Here is a 21,154-nt window from a genome sequence, read left to right as displayed (position 1 = left end):
GCAATATGACGAGTAATGTCATATTTTCCAGCATATTTAACCGTGAATTGCGAGCAACATATTTCACAAAAAGCACTATACTCACAATGTCTTGCGGGCAAAATAAAGGGAAATTCGTCACTATATTCCTTACGAAACTTCTGAATCCTTTTTTTTGAAGGTGGAGCAGAAGCAGCACCATCGGGCATGGATCGTTTAGACATTATTAGATTTTAGATCTAATCTAGACTAGAAAATCACAAATAAAATCGTAGAAGATCAATCAAATTCACTGATTCAGATTGAACTAACTAGATCTAGGCGCGCTAATGAGCGTTATTTATACGTAAAGGTAGGAAATAGAACTGCGCATGCCCAAGCCGGAAGGAAACGGAAAACGTAGATCTAAATATATTTTTGGCGCTGTTCTCATTTCGCATTTTACAAAAAAAAGAAAATAATAATGGTCGACGGCAATTTTTTTTTGTCGGAATACGGACTTCGCGGAACAGAAGACTGTCAATGTGGAACGGCGGGACATGGGAGCTTTTTAGGTGATTTTGCGGGACGGTTCCGCATAATGCGGGACGGTAGGCATGTCTGGTATTCATATGTATTTATCCTACACATTTCTCTAAAGAAGCATGATGAGAAAAGAAATACAAACTTTCTAAATACGCTGCAAGTTCTTTGTCCTCAGCTTTCAGTGCTTGCTGTCTAGGAGAGTTACCCTGGAAATCAGTCCGGGTCAAAGATGCTCCAGCTGCCACTAGCATGTGACAAATTGTACGTCTTTGATACCAGGCTGCCTTGTGGAGAGCAGTTTGACCTCTATACCAAGAAAATAGAACAACAAATGTACATTCTGAAAGTACTTTACATAAGTTTCTTAGTAGGGCAATAGTTCAATTTCTTTTTTATTGAATACTTTTAAAATTGATTTCTTTTTTTAGTAAGCAACATTAAATTGTGAAATTAACTTACTTGGAATCTTTTGAATAGTTTACATTCAGAGGGAAAATAAACGTATTTTCAATTTTTATTTTGATGCTGGAAATATTCCTATTTAATGACTTAGAGGTGGAATCCATAGAATAAAAAAATACAACACAATTATAGATCTGATTTAAGTTATAACCAGGCATTCTTATCATTTCTAGAAGATGATCCAAAGTCCCTTCACCAAAGAAGGAAGTCATAGATTCTCCTTAAGATGAATTCCTACTATAAAGAAGAATTCTTAATCTAACAGCAAGTCTATTATGTACTTTTTCTTCAGATTTGGACACGAAGATTAAAGAAAAGTAAAAGTACACCTAGAAATTGATCTTATTGCTATCAGGCACAAACTGGGTGAAAGGTTGAATGCGGAAAACAAGGACAGCAATTGTTTTGATTTTTTTTATTACACTTACATGAACTAAAAAATATTTCCAATGAAAAAATACTTCCAAAAATTATTCTAAAGATATTAGTCTCACTTTAAGTAAAATCAAATTCTTTGTAGGTGTTGAGCTGTCACTTACTTTTCATGTTCTGCCATGTCTAATAGAACAGGTGGAGCTGTGAGGAAAAATAATATTTAATTTTTTATTGACCTCATGATAAATTGTACATTTTTCTTTAAATATTGACATCTTTGTCTTTTTTGTTATTTATTTCAAGGTAGATCTTTAAAACTATTTTCTCAAGATATTTTAAATGTACCTCCTGAATACTATCTGACTATATGGTCAACTAGAAATAAGGATGTTTTAAGGTCTGCACAATGAGCAACAAACTAATTAGCCATAAGTTTTAGATGGAAGATATTTTTTTTTTCTTCCCATACAAAAATGAGGTCTCCACCAGGGCCACTCATGTCAGTTAGCTAAATCTCTCAACTGAGCCACCAAACTCAATATTGAAATTCTAACTTTACAAACACAAGGAAAAAAAAAAGCTCCATTTTTACATCACCAGGAAATACACGCTAAGGACTCTTATGAAGGGACATAACTAGTGACAAAATGACTTAAAACTAACTATTTATATTGGACTATCACATAACTCTATTAAACTAACTATTTATATTGGACTATCACATAACTCTATTAAACTAACTATTTATATTGGACTATCACATAACTCTATTAAACTAACTATTTATATTGGACTACCACATAACTCTATTAAACTAACTATTTATATTGGACTACCACATTGCTCTATTAAACTAACTATTTATATTGGACTACCACATAACTCTATTAAACTAACTATTTATATTGGACTACCACATTGCTCTATTAAACTAACTATTTATATTGGACTACCACATTGCTCTATTAAACTAACTATTTATATTGGACTACCACATTGCTCTATTAAACTAACTATTTATATTGGACTATCACATTGCTCTATTAAACTAACTATTTATATTGGACTACCACATTGCTCTATTAAACTAACTATTTATATTGGACTACCACATAACTCTATTAAACTAACTATTTATATTGGACTATCACATTGCTCTATTAAACTAACTATTTATATTGGACTATCACATTGCTCTATTAAACTAACTATTTATATTGGACTACCACATTGCTCTATTAAACTAACTATTTATATTGGACTACCACATTGCTCTATTAAACTAACTATTTATATTGGACTATCACATTGCTCTATTAAACTAACTATTTATATTGGACTATCACATTGCTCTATTAAACTAACTATTTATATTGGACTACCACATTGCTCTATTAAACTAACTATTTATATTGGACTATCACATAACTCTATTAAACTAACTATTTATATTGGACTATCACATTGCTCTATTAAACTAACTATTTATATTGGACTATCACATAACTCTATTAAACTAACTATTTATATTGGACTATCACATTGCTCTATTAAACTAACTATTTATATTGGACTATCACATAACTCTATTAAACTAACTATTTATATTGGACTATCACATTGCTCTATTAAACTAACTATTTATATTGGACTATCACATAACTCTATTAAACTAACTATTTATATTGGACTATCACATTGCTCTATTAAACTAACTATTTATATTGGACTATCACATAACTCTATTAAACTAACTATTTATATTGGACTATCACATTGCTCTATTAAACTAACTATTTATATTGGACTATCACATAACTCTATTAAACTAACTATTTATATTGGACTATCACATTGCTCTATTAAACTAACTATTTATATTGGACTACCACATTGCTCTATTAAACTAACTATTTATATTGGACTACCACATAACTCTATTAAACTAACTATTTATATTGGACTACCACATTGCTCTATTAAACTAACTATTTATATTGGACTATCACATTGCTCTATTAAACTAACTATTTATATTGGACTATCACATAACTCTATTAAACTAACTATTTATATTGGACTATCACATTGCTCTATTAAACTAACTATTTATATTGGACTATCACATAACTCTATTAAACTAACTATTTATATTGGACTATCACATTGCTCTATTAAACTAACTATTTATATTGGACTATCACATAACTCTATTAAACTAACTATTTATATTGGACTATCACATTGCTCTATTAAACTAACTATTTATATTGGACTATCACATAACTCTATTAAACTAACTATTTATATTGGACTATCACATTGCTCTATTAAACTAACTATTTATATTGGACTATCACATAACTCTATTAAACTAACTATTTATATTGGACTATCACATTGCTCTATTAAACTAACTATTTATATTGGACTACCACATTGCTCTATTAAACTAACTATTTATATTGGACTACCACATAACTCTATTAAACTAACTATTTATATTGGACTACCACATTGCTCTATTAAACTAACTATTTATATTGGACTATCACATTGCTCTATTAAACTAACTATTTATATTGGACTATCACATTGCTCTATTAAACTAACTATTTATATTGGACTACCACATAACTCTATTAAACTAACTATTTATATTGGACTATCACATAACTCTATTAAACTAACTATTTATATTGGACTATCACATTGCTCTATTAAACTAACTATTTATATTGGACTACCACATTGCTCTATTAAACTAACTATTTATATTGGACTACCACATTGCACTATATGAAGAGCCTCAAGCAAGGGACTCTTATGAAGGGACATAACTAGTGATAAATTGGCTTATAACTGTTATTTTAGACTATCACATAACAATAATGTATAATTTTAATCCTAAGAAACACTAGTAGTACTCTTTTGGTTAATGAAAATCATACCATTATCAATTAGAAATTTAACAACTCCTTTATGTCCAAATCTAGCAGCATGATGAAGGGCTGTCATTCCATACTGATCTGTTGCTAATAAATTAGCTCCCTTGTGATAGAGTTCAGCTATCTGAAGTTAAAAATAGTTTTACTTAATTAAGTCTATTGCAACTGGAAACCATTATTGATAGAAAAAAGGCTTCTTTAAAATGTTATTAAAATAAGTGAGCCAATAAATCACCTTGTGAATATCCCCTCTTTTAGAAGCATCCATAAACTCTGTAGATGAAACAAACAAGTTGTCAAAAACAAAAATATTGACAAAAGAAAACCATGAAACCTTCATTTAACAAATACATCTTGATGATTTAATAAACAATCAGCAAGATCATGTTTCTTGATTCATATACAAAGTACTTCAGCTTCAGTGTGTTCACTTAGCATTTTAATAATAAGCTTGTAGACTAATTGCATTTAAACTCTTTAAGACTGATGTGTTTCAAAGGAACTGAGCTTATTGTAACAAGGGTATGTATGTGTGTCTTAGGCACTGAACTTATTGTAACAAGGGTATATATGTGTGTCTTAGGCAATGAACTTATTGTAACAAGGGTATGTATGTGTGTCTTAGGCACTGAACTTATTGTAACAAGGGTATGTATGTGTGTCTTAGGCACTGAACTTATTGTAACAAGAGTATGTATGTGTGTCTTAGGCACTGAACTTATTGTAACAAGGGTATATATGTGTGTCTTAGGCAATGAACTTATTGTAACAAGGGTATGTATGTGTGTCTTAGGCACTGAACTTATTGTAACAAGGGTATGTATGTGTGTCTTAGGCACTGAACTTATTGTAACAAGGGTATGTATGTGTGTCTTAGGCAATGAACTTATTGTAATCAGGAAAGTCTATAACGAGCTTTAACAATGCTGCAAATTTTGTCACTGAAGGGTCAATACTTACTGTAATATATCAATGCCCTCCATACTTACTGTAATATATCAATGCCTTCCATACTTACTGTAATATATCAATGTCCTCCATACTTACTGTAATATATCAATGCCTTCCATACTTACTGTAATATATCAATGCCCTCCATACTTACTGTAATATATCAATGCCCTCCATACTTACTGTAATATATCAATGTCCTCCATACTTACTGTAATATATCAATGTCCTCCATACTTACTGTAATATATCAATGCCCTCCATACTTACTGTAATATATCAATGCCTTCCATACTTACTGTAATATATCAATGCCCTCCATACTTACTGTAATATATCAATGCCCTCCATACTTACTGTAATATATCAATGTCCTCCATACTTACTGTAATATATCAATGCCCTCCATACTTACTGTAATATATCAATGCCTTCCATACTTACTGTAATATATCAATGCCTTCCATACTTACTGTAATATATCAATGCCTTCCATACTTACTGTAATATATCAATGCCTTCCATACTTACTGTAATATATCAATGTCTTCCATACTTACTGTAATATATCAATGTCTTCCATACTTACTGTAATATATCAATGTCCTCCATACTTACTGTAATATATCAATGCCTTCAGTAATCTGCATCACTGATGCTACATATCATGTGACTAGGAAATTGTACTTATTGTGATATGGCAATGCCATCAGTAATCTGTCACAGTAATACAAGTCTTGTGACTCAAAGGACTTCTACAATGTAACTAAAGTTATATCTGCATGATTTGAAATGGAGTCAAACCAGAATCTGGACTCTAGAGTGTTACGATCAAGGCCTACCTTGATCTAAGAATCTAGATATAGTCTATATAGATCTAGCTCTAGACATTATCGATCTAGATATAGATAATACTATATAGATCTAGAATGTAGAGAATCGTAATGTAATGTCTAGCTAGACTCTAGTAGATCTAAAGGGTTGTAGTCTAGACTCTAGATCTACAATGTGTTTTGAATCGATAGCGCTTCGATATTTTAAAAAATTAAAATGAATACGGAAATCAGGGATTCTTTTTTTCCATTTGACTTTTTTAGATCTCCAAAATAATTAATTTCTACTAATGATCTTAAAAAAATAAATAAAGAGACGCGTTGGTGTAATAGCTAGATCTAACTGAACGGTACCAACCGATACCAACCCGCCACTCCACCACACGCGTTCTTCATTTCTAGACTAAATCTAATTTCTATCAATTTTGCATAACGAATATGCATTTTGCGTAAGAGTAGGCAGGTCTATAACTCTGCAGTGACTGCTTGCTAAATTTTAATAGATAGGCAAAAACAACATACAGAAAATGTACAATGTTTGATTACAATAAATCAGGAACTGGGCTTAAATGGCTTCAAATTAATCTGTTTACTAAGAACAAAGAAGAGAAAAAAAGAAATTTTGAATTAAGGAGAAATTATATGAGATCAAATTTATGGACTGTATTGCTTTCAGTCCCTTCAACATTATCATACAAAGGGCCAGTACTCACGTTTATCTAAATGAGAAAGACTTGGTGGTTTTCTATCTGTTGTAACATTTGTGGAGCTGGTAAAATTATAACTTTTATCTTGGCTCAGAACATTTGGACTGACTGGTTCAGACACACTGATGATAAGAAAATGAAATGATAAGCTGACTGGTTCAGACATACTGATGATAAAAAAAAATGAAATGATAAGCTGACTGGTTCAGACACTGATGATAAGAAAATAAAATGATAAGCTGACTGGTTCAGACATACTGATGATAAAAAAATGAAATGATAAGCTGACTGGTTCAGACATACTGATGATAAAAAATGAAATGATAAGCTGACTGGTTCAGACACACTGATGATAAGAAAATGAAATGATAAGCTGACTTGTTCAGTCAAACTGATGATAAGAAAATGAAATAATAAGCTGACTGGTTCAGACATACTGATGATAAAAAAATGAAATGATAACCTGACAGGTTCAGATACACTGATGATAAGAATGAAAAGATAACCTGACTGGTTCAGACACACTGATGATAAAAGAATGAAAAGATAACCTGACTGGTTCAGACACACTGATGATAAAAGAATGAAAAGATAAGCTGAATGGTTCAGACACACTGATGAGGGGAAAATGATAAGCTGACTGTATGCATAGGACATAATTATCTTCTCTCTGGAAGGAATGTCTACAATTTATAAGATAAGATTATTGACGAGAAAATATTGTAATAATAAGGTACAAGATTCAACAAAAGTAGGTCAATATGTAGAGGTGATAGGTAAAATTTGTCCTTTGAATAACTAACTACATTATAAAGAGATATACATAAAGAATAATATAGAGAAGAATACATTAATACAGACAAAAACATTTTTTAGTTTCTCCTAAAAAAGCTTGATGTAAAAACGATCTAAAACATTTTTTTAAACTGTTATGAGATTAATTTTGGTAGTTTAAAAAAATTGAACTTTATATAACAGAAAATATTAGAAATAGTTGTGGACTACACAAAAAACAACATGTCAGCAAGACTAACCTCAATAGCTTTGGTGATTTTGGTGGGGAAACAGGAAATGGAAAACTTAAAGTCAGAGCTCCATCTTCTCTTCCAATGATTGAACCATTCATTTCTTTATGACCATTCGTATTAGGTATGCATAACTGGAAACTGGCTTGTAAATAAGGAGAAGAAGGCGGGGCTTCGGGATCAAGTATGTACAGATCTTCTGAAGAGATATCTGTGATGTAATGAAGTGCCTCCTGGGACTTGTCAATGCGAAAAAATCGTTCTGTCGTTGTAGCTGTGTACATTATTAATGATTTTTTTAAAGAAGTTGAAAAAAAAAGGAATTTGCACAACCAGACGTAATAAAAAAACAAATGACAATACTCAGGCAATAATATTTCAATTCTGTTTTCTCTCCTCAGTTTATATTAACCAAGCCCATAAGTTTCAATTAAAAACATTATTTACAAAAAATTTTTCCCTAACAATTTATTTAAGTCAAACATAGCCTTGGTGAACTTCAAGTCCTACCAGCTCGAATGTTTTGGAAATTAATAGCCATTGGTCATTATTGCTGGCCACATGACAGCCTTGTTGATTAATTTGATTTTTGATTTTAGGCACATCGGCACAATTTAGGCCATGTCATGCCTGCAGTCCCTTAAGGACTACTCTCTCTCTAAACAACAAGGGCCAGATTCCATACAGTCATATCATTAAAATCAAGGTCTATTCACAGTTAAAATAGTAAAGGCAGTAAAAATTTAAATATTTGGTAAAAATCTAATGTAAATAGTGCATGTTCACAAATTCATAAATCAGATCTTCGTAGACAGCCCCACTTCCCGGACAAAGCCCAGTATCCTCCCAGGGTCGACATTATCAAATAGTGTTTTTAAATTAGTGGCTCCAAAATATTTCTCCCTGACATCCCGGTATCTGGGGCAATCAACGAGGATATGTTCCACGGTGAGGCCAGAGTCACAGTTCTCACAAAGTGGGGGCTCCTCTCTCTTCAGTACAAAAGAGTGCGTGATTGTTACGTGCGCATCTTAGTGTGAATGTGAAATGGTGCGATTGCGTGTTGAAAGGAAAGAAGAACCGAAATGGAGGACTATGAACAAGAAAGTGTTTTCAGTGTTAATAAAGATTAAAGTATTTATAAACTGTGATTTTGTCGTTTACATGTCTAAAGAGTCTCATCCAATATGAAAACGTAACAAGTGGCGCCCAACGCAAAGGTAAAACCCACGTATCCCTCTATACACAGGGGATCTCCTGTCAGCAGACAGTAGAGATAGTAAAGTCTAGATCTAGAGACAGGAGAACATTCGATTCGATATTATTAGTAATCGACTATGGCGGACAAGGCTGAGATAACAGCGTTGAAGGAAGAGGGAAGGTTGTTGGAGCTGGAAGGGGCAGAACTAAGAAAATACGTACAAGAAAGGTTGATGGAGAGGGAGAGATTAGCGATGGAAAGAGACAAAGTAAAGGAGAGATAAGCGATGGAAAGAGACAAAGAAAAGGAGAGATTAGCGATGGAAAGAGACAAAGAAAAGGAGAGATTAGATAAGGAGGACAAAAGAGAAAGGGAAAAAGAAAAGGAGAGATTAGCGATGGAAAGAGACAAAGAAAAGGAGAGATTAGCGATGGAAAGAGACAAAGAAAAGGAGAGATTAGATAAGGAGGACAAAAGAGAAAGAGAAAAGGATAAGGAGATAGTAGCAATTGAAAGGGAAAAGAAAAATGAATTGGTCGCCATTGAAAGAGAAAAATTAGCATTTGAAAAAGAGACAGCAGAGAAAAAGTTAAAAACAGACCAAGGAAAAGAGAATGATAAAAGAAAGAGTGAATCTACAGGGAATAAACTGGCAAAATATAAAGGTTTGATATTCAACGAAGACAAAATGGACATAGACATTTTTTTGAAGAAGTTCGAAATAGAAATGAGAGAACTGGAGTACCCTGAAGACAAATGGACATTCTTATTGTCAAGATCATTTACAGCGGAGGTGCCTTCAAAAATATGTATGAATCAGAGTAACTACAGTATTGTGAAAGAACAACTACTTCGAACTTTCGGGAAAACAGAAGCTTTCTATCGCCAACAGTTTGTTAATTGTGAGATAGAACCAGAGGATGACCCGCAGACCTTCTTGGACAAAATGAGCAGCCATTTCGATAACTGGATAGAAACCGCTGAGGTAGAAAAAACCTTTGACAGTCTTAAGACATTTCTCATGCTGGACAAAGTGATGTACGAGTGTCAGGAGGAATTAAAAATATTTCTGTTGGAGAGGAAACCGAAATCCATAGAAGACATAGTAAGACTGATAAGGGCTTATAAAGTGGCACATCCCGAGAAGAAATTATCTAGAGGCAGTGATATAGAAGAAATAGTTGCCTTTAACAGAACATGTGAGACACAGAATAACTCTCACAGAACAAGGGAGACACAGGAGAGACAGTATAGAAGTGGTACATATGAAAGACAAAATGATAGCCGCAACGGAAGATATCAAGGAAACAGACAGGAAAGAAAGGACTGGGAGAAAGGTAGAATAGAGCAAGGCTTATCATTGTCATCTGATACTGGAACATTGGAGATTTTTCATACATTCGTAGGGAACAAGGCAGCCAAGACCATCAGGGATACTGGGAGCACTATTATTGGAGTGAATAAGAATTTAGTGGAAGACCATGAATATACAGGCGAATCTAGGAAGTGTGTTATGTTTAATGGGAATATTGTACAATTACCGATTGCTAAAGTTAGTATAGACACACCGTATGTTAAGGGGACAGTGGAAGCTTGTGTTGTAGATCAGGGTGAGATAGATTTAATTATTGGGAATATCCATGGGGTGAAAATATGTTCAGTAAGGGAGATTGAGAATTGGAAGAAATATTATGGGATAAAGTCTACGCGAGGTAGAAATGGGGATGTGGAAGAAGACATAAGATCTCATACATCAGATGACATGAGTAGCAGAGAGCACGAGAAGAAAGAATTAACAGATAAGGTAGAAAGCAATGCAATAGGAATGGGTCCAAATCAAAGTAAAGTAAGGCAATCAGTGGTACAGGGAAAGCGATTTAAACCCACATATAGACGTACAAGTTCATACATCTTATGCTTTAATTGTGGGAGAAGGGGGCATATTAGAAGACAGTGTCAACAATTAATTAGAATTAAGGATTCAAGGTACAATAGTGAAGAGGCGTATACGAGAAAAGAGAGGGATATTAGCAGCCTAGAAAACAGTACAGCTAGATCATTAGGTAGTAGGATCACAATGGGACATCATTGCAAAGGAGGGAAGCGGAAAGGATGGCATGTCAATAATGTTAGAATTATATAGATAGGATTAGAAAAGGTGGGAATGATGGACATTAATTATTGTTCTATTCTACAATGAATAAATATATGTGTAATGAATTGAATATTGTTGTTACAATATGCATGGAGCAAGATAGACTTTGTTTGTTAACTATTTGATTGCGACTGGAATGATGGTGTTTTGTACAGGCATACGATTATGAGTGGGGAGTTGTATTAATAGAAATATGATTACTTATAGATATATGTTAACAGAAGTGGTTTCAATTGCTCATAATAACAGTTATTATTGTGATGAATATAATTGTTATTCCATGTTGGAATTGTATTGGTATTAACATGACATTGTGTTTGATTTTGTGTAGTTATTACATTATGGTTTTATATGTTACCGATTTGTTTTAACTTGGAATAGTCTGATAATATATTCAGTGATTTGTATTTTGGACGTTCGATGTGCATCGAACTTGTTAAACAGGGGGGGTGTTACGTGCGCATCTTAGTGTGAATGTGAAATGGTGCGATTGCGTGTTGAAAGGAAAGAAGAACCGAAATGGAGGACTATGAACAAGAAAGTGTTTTCAGTGTTAATAAAGATTAAAGTATTTATAAACTGTGATTTTGTCGTTTACATGTCTAAAGAGTCTCATCCAATATGAAAACGTAACAGTGATGTAGGTGCATTGCATTGCAAGCTTTTTCATTCTTATATCCATGGGGAGTTCTCCAGCCTCCACATGGAGACTTGGGATAGGTGATGTACGAAACGCGCTGAGACAGAGACGCAGGGCAGCATTTTGTATTGGTTCCAGTATTTTTAGGTACGACTTCCTTGCTGCTCCATATATTATGGATCCGTAGTCTAGCTTGGATCGAATTAGACTCCGATAAAGCAGCAGCAAGGTATCTCTGTCAGCTCCCCAGTCTGTATGGCTGGGTACTCTAAGTATGTTTAATGACTTTTGGCATTTCTTCCTAAGTTCCTTAATGTGGGGGAGAAAATTAAATTTGGAATCTAAGGTGAGGCCTAAAAATTTTGTAGTTTTCACGACAGGGATCTTCTTTTTGTGTATAAATAGTTCAGGGTCTGGGTGGAGTCCCCTTAGATTACAAAAATGCATACTAACTGTTTTGGAGTCTGAAAATTTGAAACCATTATCGTTTGCCCAACCCTGAATTTTGTTTAAACATAACTGTAATTTTCTTTCTAAGGTGTTCATGTTTTTCCCATAAGTAAAAATGACAAAGTCATCAACATACAAAGAGCACTCTATGCCAGGGGACAGCGCATTTATGATGCTATTTATTTTAATGTTGAACAGGGTGACTGACAGAATGCTGCCCTGGGGTACACCCATTTCCTAGTCATGAGTGTCAGAAGCGGAGTTGCCCACTCGAACCTGAAATTTTCGATCTTTCAGGAATTCACCCACAAAATGGGGGAGGTGTCCCTTAAGCCCCATAAGCTCTAGGTCACGTAGAATGCCATGTTTCCAGGTTGTGTCATAGGCCTTTTAAATATAGAAGAATACAGCTACTAGATGTTCTCTTCTGAGTAATGCATTTCTTATATAAGCTTCCAGCCTTACCAGGTGGTCAGTTGTTGTCCACCCCTGTCGGAATCCGCACTGGTAGTTGGAGATCACTTTATTCCTCTCCAGGTACCAGACCAGCCTAATGTTAATCATTCTTTCCATGGTTTTGCAGATGTAGCTTGTTAGTGCTATTGGTTGATAGTTAGCTGGGTCAGAGCCGTCTCTTCCCGGTTTATGTATCGGTATAACTGTGGCTTTCCTCCAGCTGTTTGGGAAAGCGCCTGTTTGCCACACACAGTTATAGACCCCTAGCAGGACTGCCAATGAGGGTTCGGGAAGGTGCTTGAGGAACTGGTAATGGATTTCATCTTCTCCAGGCGCTGTGTCATGTGACTTGTCCAGCGATTCCCTCAGTTCCTCAAGCGAGAACGGTTTGTTGTAGTCTTCATTGTTCTCTGACCTGAAATCAATGGGGTGTCTTTCCTCCCTGGTTTTGACTTTTTGGAAATCTGGCGTGTAATGTGCAGTGGATGATTTTTCTGCTATTGAGGATGCAAGGCAGTCAGCTATTTCTCTGGGTGACGTGACAGTTCGTCCTTGGTTTTTCAAATGCCCTATTGCATTTGATTCTTTCCCTTTGATTCGCCTTACTGCCTTCCAAACCGCTCTAGCAGAGGTTTTGGCATCCAGACTGCCGACAAAACTTCTCCAGGCTGGCTGACCGTATGGTTTGTCTAGCCTTTGCTCTAGCTATCCTGAATAGCTTTAGGTTTTCCTGGGAAGGATTCTTTATAAATGCAGCCAGTCGTTTTTTCCTATCGCCAATAGCACTTTTGCAAGCTGTATCAAACCATGGTTTGCTAGGCCTTTTTGGATTTGCAGAGGTTAGGGGTACAACTTTCCTGGCTATGCTTAGTAGCTTGCTGGCAAAGGTATCAGCTGGGTTCTGTTCATCGAGGATATTTTCTGTGATATCCTCGGAGCATCTTTTTCGGAATTGTTCCCAATCGGCTTTATTCAGTTTCCACCGCTGAGGTCGTCCCAATGAAGGGAAATTGTTAGTAATGATGATTGGGAAGTGATCACTTCCCCGTAGATCATTGCTAACTGACCATTTAAAGTCGTCCAGAAGTCCGGGGACGCATACGGTGAGGTCAATGCATGTGAGTGATCCAGTTCCTGGGTGCAAGTAGGTCGGTGATGCATCATTAAGTATGCATAAATCATGTTGGAGGAAGATATCCTCCAGCATACGACCTCTTGTGTCGGTATTGTTGGATCCCCACATGTTGTTATGGGCATTGAAATCCCCAAGGATTAAATAAGGCCGGGGGAGTTGTTTCAATAGGTCCTTCATGTCTGTTGGGTTTAATGGAGCGCCTGGTGGTAGATACAGGCTGCAGCAAGTGATAACCTTGTGAAGGGTTATCCTAGCTGCTACGGCCTGTAATGTGGTCTGTAGTTCTACCCTCTCATGGGGGATGCTGTCCTTCACAAGGATACAGACTCCACCTGATGCTCTCTCTGCATCCTTAACATTCTTGCTGTAAGCACTGTAGCTTCGGAAACTGATGCTATCTTTCAGAAATGTTTCCTGTAAGCAGACAGCTACAGGAGTCTCAGAGTCCATCAGTAGCTGCATTTCCTCGTAATTGGTCTTGAGGCCTCTACAATTCCACTGTACAATTCTGGAATCCATGGCTTATTCTAAATGAACTACTTGGAGCTATTTGGCCTTGGGAGGCCCCCGGAGGGGTTTCCCTTTATTCCAGTGACCATGGTATTTTTATTCTTGGGTTTGGATGGAGAGGAGGACAACCCCCTTTTGGGGGAAGTCTTTCTCTCTGGAGAGGGGAGATCCCTCTGGTTAGAGCGGAGGTTATTTCCTCCTCTCTCACCTCGGGCATCCTCTCCGCTTTGATTTCTCCCCTTAGGGAGTTGGTCAACCTCTAATTCGGTAGAGGTTGGGGTGTCTGGCTGGGTTCTCTGAGGAGAACCTGTGTCAGACATGATGTCTTTGGGTTCTCCCGGAGTGTTGGTTTTGACATGCTGCTCAGTCTCCATGCTCTCATCAGCGAGCACAGAGAACCTGTTCTTTAGCATGACAACAGGGCTTTCCTTTTTCTTCGGAGGTGTGTTCTTTGGCTGTGTTTTCTTCTGAGTTGGAGGAGGAGGAGGGGGTGGTGGGGTCAATGTGTCAGTCTGTGTGGCTATGGATCTTCCTATCTTAGCAACAGCCTTGGCGTAGGTCTTTGTCAAGCCGAATTGGCCCTTGGGTAGGGCCAATACAGCCGATTTCGCCTGGCTGAAGGTACATCCATTTCTTGCCTTGTACTCCTGCACGGCAACCTCCTGTTTCCACACAGGGCAGTCCTTGGAGTAGGCTGAGTGGCCAGCGTGACAGTTTGGGCATTTGAACTGGGCTGTGCAGCCCTTGTCCTCATGACCCTCTCCAGCACATCTGGCACACACAGTGTTCCTCTTGCAGACTGCCTCGCCGTGTCCATAACCCTGGCACTTGAAGCACCTCATGGGGTTAGGTATGTAGGGCCTCACTGGAACTCGTAGGTATCCTGCCTTCACATACTCTGGCGGTGTCCTAGTTCCAATGTGAGGATAATAGTGGCAGTTTTGACCTCTTCACCATCCCTGCGCCTGTTAATGCGCCGGGCATGGGTGACTCCTTCAATGCCCTCCACTATTTCCTGCTCGGAACATTCCAGTAGGTCCCTAGAGCTGATTACACCTCTGCTGGTGTTCAGACTCTTGTGTGGCATGACCTCCACTTGGAGATCACAGACTCTCCTGCATTGTAAAAGCCCATCAGAGTGTATCTTGCTATCAACTTCTACTAGAAGTTCCAAAGTCTTGTGTTGCTTAGACACACTCTTGGGCTCTCCCACTACTGACTTAAGTCCCTTGTAGATGACAAAAGGGCTCATCTTTGTCAGACTTTTCCCCTCCTCTGTGCACTTAACCACCAGAAATGATGGCCAGGTAGCACAGCTTTTTGTGGCCTCCTCCTTTTTTGCATCAATACAGCGTCCCTTGCCCAGACACAAGTCTGGGGCAAGTAGTTTATTTGGGTTTTTTTTGTCCATATATATTCTTGTTAGTTCGGCACCTGTGCTCCCCACCTGCCACCAAGTCCAACAAGGGGATGGGCCGTTTGGAAGTCCAGAATGAGCCCGCCAGGGCTACACAGGTGCTATACTCAGTCAGCTGCTCCATCGGACATGTGTCCGATACAGCAGCTCCCTGACTGACCCTCCAGCCACCGCCCTCCAGCATAGGTCGAAGACTTTTGAGCTCCAAAAGTGCTAAGGAAAGAGGAGCGCAGTTTAACGTCATGTCTCGGGACGGTACAGCCTTGTTGACTGTAGGCCATATAAACAAATATAACCTGCCCCATGGACAGCCAAATTTGAAAAGGGAACTTTTAAACATGACGCTGATAAAACATCCTAATTAAAATAAATGAGAAAGAGAGAGAATGAATTTCTATTCTCAGGTTTAATGGTTAGTCTTAAATGGTTGGAGTGATTGTCTTGAATTGACATATCTGGGGGTTGAAGGTCATCAAACTTGTTATTTAAATAATACCATAATCATATCAATAATGCTCCAATGGAATTAAAAAAAAGATTCACACATCAAAATCTCTTATAAAACCTCAGCTCACTTACTTAGACTTACACTTAGATCCTCCAGCGCCATTTGGTGCATTGCACTGCAAGCTGTCTCCATAGAAATCTTTCTCCAGCTGATGTCCACTGACCTCCATAATGTGCAGTACCAAGTTATATTAGGACATCCCTGTTTGCATTTTATTTGTATTGGCCTCCATGGGACACATGATTCAGACTGTTAGAGGACATATCCTGCAAACCTCATGTTATGCTCAGACACAACCTTATTAAGTAGGATTTCACTGTGACTCCCTAGATCCATTTCTGCTGAGACACCTTCTCTTGATGTCTGCCAATGACTTCAAAGTCTTGCATGCACACGTCAACACTGGGATGAGGATTGTGTTAATAGTTGGATTTTTGTCTTAAGACCAATAACTGCATTTCCCAAATAGGCTACAAACATTTGGATAAATGGCCCCTGCCTTTCCTATTTGGCATGCAACATCATGATGGGCATCTCCATTGCTTGTAAGAATACTGCAAGAAAACTCTTCAAGTTCTGACTGACCTCGTTTGACCTGTTTCTTTATATCCAACTTGTGTAAGTTTTGTTTTGCTTTGGGTGAAGTGTAATCCATCAACCAGTTTACACCATGGAATATCCAAAGTTCATTGTTGATGGCTAGGTGGAAGATGTCTTGATGTTAAAGAACTCTTTTTTTTTCTCCTTCTTATGTTTAAATGTAGCTACTGGACTGGCTGTAAAGATGTTGGAAGATATGGACACATTTTTCAGGAATGCCATTTTCTCTCTAAAGTTATTCTCAATGGACACTATCAAATGCAAAAGTCTATGAAATTGATCATTACTCATTGCTGGCATTTCAGATTTTGTTCGATATTATGTTTCACAGAATAAAGCTCTGCCTCTTCAGAAACCAGCTTGATCTTCACACTATAAACTTTTTATTTGTTTTTCTTCAGTGTTCTCATCAATATTGAAAACTTCAGAGAAACAAGTCCTATGAGATGATGGTCTCCAGCGAAGGAAGCTCAACATAAAATTTTGTCTTTTTAAACTCAGTTCAAATCTTAGAACTTAGGATTGTTTTATCCAGTGTTCACACTTTAAACAAATATTTTAATCATATACTATAAAATCGACATAATCAACATTTTAAATTCTTGAGAAATCACTGGTCTAGAGAGTCATGCTGTTACTCACAGTCAAGAAAGCACCAATTAGATGATAACTTCACAAAACTGACTGTATCACTTGAATTAGTCTGAAAATTCTGATGAGAGAAGAAAACATAAGCATACATCATTAACTTTTACAAGACATACAAATTATATCAAGACTAATCTAACAGACCAGTACATATCTTATTCTAGGACTTTCAACAAATGCCTAGCCCTCAGCATTTAAAATCAGACTGGTAATATACTTGCAAATCTTGGACCTAACTGCAGACCTAGCAGCCTAGCCATAAAATCAAGATGATATAAAAGGATGCTAGGTATCACCTTTAAAGACCGCATCACAAATGAGGAACTTTGAAACAGGATCACAATGGCAATTGGTCCCATGATGACCTGCTGACTACAGTCAGAAAATGCAAACTAAAACTATATGGCCATATCATAAGGTCCTTGGGTCTCACAAAGACCTTCCTAACTAACCACTCTGCTAGTGAGGAGCTTATGAAAGTAAAAGATTGTATAGTTATCTATTGGTTGTTTCAAACTAACTTTAAAGCGTCGACCTATAAAGAAAATTAGTTCAGCTTATACCAACACTTCAGTCAAGTACAATTTCTTTCCCTTTATGGAGATACCAAAAAAAATAAATAATAATTACCAATAGTTAATTAATTGGTTAATCTTTTTTTTTTTTTTTTTTTAAAGATTCTTGTGTTTTCAGGTAAAAGAAATGATTGTGCAAAAATTTCAGCCTAATCAGCGATTTGGTGTCGGGAAAAATAATCTATGCAAATTTCTTACTAGACAGACAGAGTGAGTTGATATAAGCTTTGTAAAAAAAATGTTTAGACAAAGCCATAAGTATGTGAATGTCAGCTAGAAATCAATATTTTTCATAAATGCTTGGTGCTATAATCATAAGCTAATCTACTATTTTCTGAGCTGAATCATTGAATGTATTGAGTAGTTCAAGTAGAAGTCTTGTACCAACTTACTGCCAACATTTTGTTGATTTCTTCACGCACTTGTTCAAGGTCTGAGTTATTGTCAACTACAATAATCCCTAATGGTACAGCTGTAATGAAAGAAACAGATTGTCATTTAGGATTCCCTAGGATGATATCTAATAATATCAAAAACACACAATACAATTTTCAAAGCAATCAATGAAACTATTTGACATTACTGACTTTCTACTAACTTACAAGCTTGTCGCAGTTTATCTTTCTCAAAATGAAACATTTCATAATCAGTGACACCAATACGACTCACTTGGAGACGTAACCGTTCAGGCACAGAAGATGGGGGACTGAAAAAAGCAAAATCAGGACTATGATTTTTTTTTTAAACATCTGCCCAAAGTGAGTAAAATGTTTGTACAACATCAAACTAAATTAATTAATCTTATGATTCTAATTTGTTTTAGAACATTTTTTACAACTTTATTACCACTACTTCCATTTTGGCAGCAATTTTATAAGCAAAGAAAGAAGTAATCATTATCAAATAACAATCAGCACGAAGTTTGTTAGATTGTCTGTTACATTGTTAAATAAACTAAGTCTCTTGTTGGCACTATATTACATTGTTAGATAGTCTCTTGTTGGCACTATGTTACATAGTTAGATAGTCTCTTGTTGGCACTATGTTACATAGTTAGATAGTCTCTTGTTGGCACTATGTTACATAGTTAGATAGTCTCTTGTTGGCACTATGTTACATAGTTAGATAGTCTCTTGTTGGCACTATGTTACATAGTTAGATAGTCTCTTGTTGGCACTATATTACATAGTTAGATAGTCTCTTGTTGGCACTATGTTACATAGTTAGATAGTCTCTTGTTGGCACTATGTTACATTGTTAGCTAGACTAAGTCTCTTGTTGGCACTGTTACATTGTTAGATAGTCTCTTGTTGGCACTATGTTACATTGTTAGTTAGACTAAGTCTCTTGTTGGCACTATGTTACATTGTTAGATAGACTAAGCAGGTTTCTATGAAAACTTTATTCTACAAGTGTGTGTAGTAATCTATCTATCTAGCAAAGCCATGGTTTGTTTGTTTAAGTTTGTTCAGAAATATTTTTGTGAGTAACAGAAAAACAAAACAAAGAAGACACTTACTCATTGGCTATAGGTATGGAACCACGTCTCTTAGGTTTGGTTACCATGTAGGCCTGGTTCCTGAAAGTGATATTAATGTGAGAGGGTCGAAGTCTACAAGGCTCTCCATCTACTTGCATTGGCATAGATTTAAAGGTGGTAAGTCTAACCTCACGACACTGCATCAGGCGTTCACCATGTCCTCCAACATACAATGTAGCCTATTAGATAAATATTTTCATAATTTATAGAGTTCTACACTGATCTGAGAACATATTTAAATTAAACTATACATAATGATTATACACAAAGATAGTATTTATATTAAAACGTGTGACAGAGATAAAGAGACAGCAAGGTCCAAGTCATGATCACAACTTGCTATAACATTTCTACAAAGCACAAAGAAGAAAGTAAAAGATACATTGAGATAACATAAAGGACAGGTTTCTGAAACTCTAATGATAGCAGAGTCAAGAAAAAAACTGGCCAAAAGCACACTTAGAGCACAAAAATAGATCAGTGATTATTTCTCTCAATAATGGTAGGCTACTACGTATAATGCTTTGTTCCCCTGTATATTTTACTTGAATTTTATGTTTAAGTACAGCATGGTAGCCCCATATGAATTTTCTAAACATTGTTAGAGATATGGAGCATTCATAATATTCCACATTTGTTCATTCAGATGATTGATTATCCGGACAAATGCCATTTCCAATTTATCTGGATAATTGTTGTTCTACTGTATTAAAAGTAACAAGTACAGAAATAAAGTTCTTCCTAAAAAGTTTGCTAAAGAAAAAACAACTTGAAACAACTTGTAAACTACTAAACAACTAAAGTGTATGTTGTCAATTAAGTGTATGTTGTCAATGTGTGTTGTAAATGTGAGAGGCTAATATTGATTACAGCCACTTTCATAGAAAAGAAAAGAAGAGAATTCATTCAACTCAAAACTGTCTTGTTAAAAAAATCAATAGACTACTAAAGAAAAATAATTTCAGTACCAAGGAGGAGTAGGTGAATCCAATGACTTCCAAGTATCCATCATCATGTGTTTGTGGTTCAAAACCTACAGCATTGGGATTCCCCCATGGTAATGTACCACTAGCATATCTAAGGAAATGAGATCATAGTTAATGAGAAAACAACAAATATAACAACAAAGTCACTCTTTTCCAAACTATGTCACTAACCTATAGAAATATCAAGTTCAGATTTAGTTTTTAAGGCTCTCCGTACCTAGGAATGTTGAGTATTAAAAGACAATGTAGTTTCATATCTTGAATTTTTTGTGTTAAATCAACACCATCACACTGAGAGACAAGAGAATAAGTTTGATAAGAACAGCACAAATATTTACATTAAATGATATTCCAATGTACAAACCAAATGTATCCTAATACAAGGTTTAAATATAAACATGCTATGTAAATATTACCTCAAGTCTTATGTGTTCAGCAAAACCTTTCCAACTCCTTTTTAGAAGATCTCTTCCTCCCGCCTGGAATATATCAAATTAAGTTTTTAAAATCTGATTTTTCATATACTAA

General features: G+C 36.0%; 1 protein-coding gene across 9 annotated transcripts in view; it reads right to left on the bottom strand.

The window, feature by feature from the left end:
• LOC106066333 (diacylglycerol kinase zeta-like) overlaps nucleotides 1-21,154 on the bottom strand; it is a 72,029-nt gene that overhangs the window by 2,901 nt on the left and 47,974 nt on the right. For 7 of the 9 annotated variants that reach the window (XM_056031809.1, XM_056031814.1, XM_056031812.1 and 4 more), the window contains 13 exons: nucleotides 21,043-21,105; nucleotides 20,844-20,917; nucleotides 20,609-20,717; nucleotides 19,620-19,819; nucleotides 18,703-18,827; nucleotides 18,493-18,572; nucleotides 17,520-17,589; nucleotides 7,815-8,079; nucleotides 6,787-6,902; nucleotides 4,525-4,562; nucleotides 4,293-4,413; nucleotides 1,506-1,542; nucleotides 647-810 (listed from right to left, as the gene is read on the bottom strand). In XM_056031809.1, coding sequence (XP_055887784.1) covers nucleotides 647-810; nucleotides 1,506-1,542; nucleotides 4,293-4,413; nucleotides 4,525-4,562; nucleotides 6,787-6,902; nucleotides 7,815-8,079; nucleotides 17,520-17,589; nucleotides 18,493-18,572; nucleotides 18,703-18,827; nucleotides 19,620-19,819; nucleotides 20,609-20,717; nucleotides 20,844-20,917; nucleotides 21,043-21,105 — 1,462 coding nt within the window. Of the gene's footprint in view, nucleotides 1-646; nucleotides 811-1,505; nucleotides 1,543-4,292; nucleotides 4,414-4,524; nucleotides 4,563-6,786; nucleotides 6,903-6,965; nucleotides 7,350-7,814; nucleotides 8,080-17,519; nucleotides 17,590-18,492; nucleotides 18,573-18,702; nucleotides 18,828-19,619; nucleotides 19,820-20,608; nucleotides 20,718-20,843; nucleotides 20,918-21,042; nucleotides 21,106-21,154 lie in introns of those variants that run through there. The other 2 variants (XM_056031817.1, XM_056031818.1) reach the window with 2 other exon arrangements.

The sequence above is a fragment of the Biomphalaria glabrata genome, chromosome 6 (genome assembly GCF_947242115.1).
Source record: "Biomphalaria glabrata chromosome 6, xgBioGlab47.1, whole genome shotgun sequence".
NCBI classification, from domain to species: domain Eukaryota; kingdom Metazoa; phylum Mollusca; class Gastropoda; family Planorbidae; genus Biomphalaria; species Biomphalaria glabrata.
Note: the sequence above shows the minus strand (reverse complement) of the source record. Positions and strands in the feature narration are given on the sequence as shown.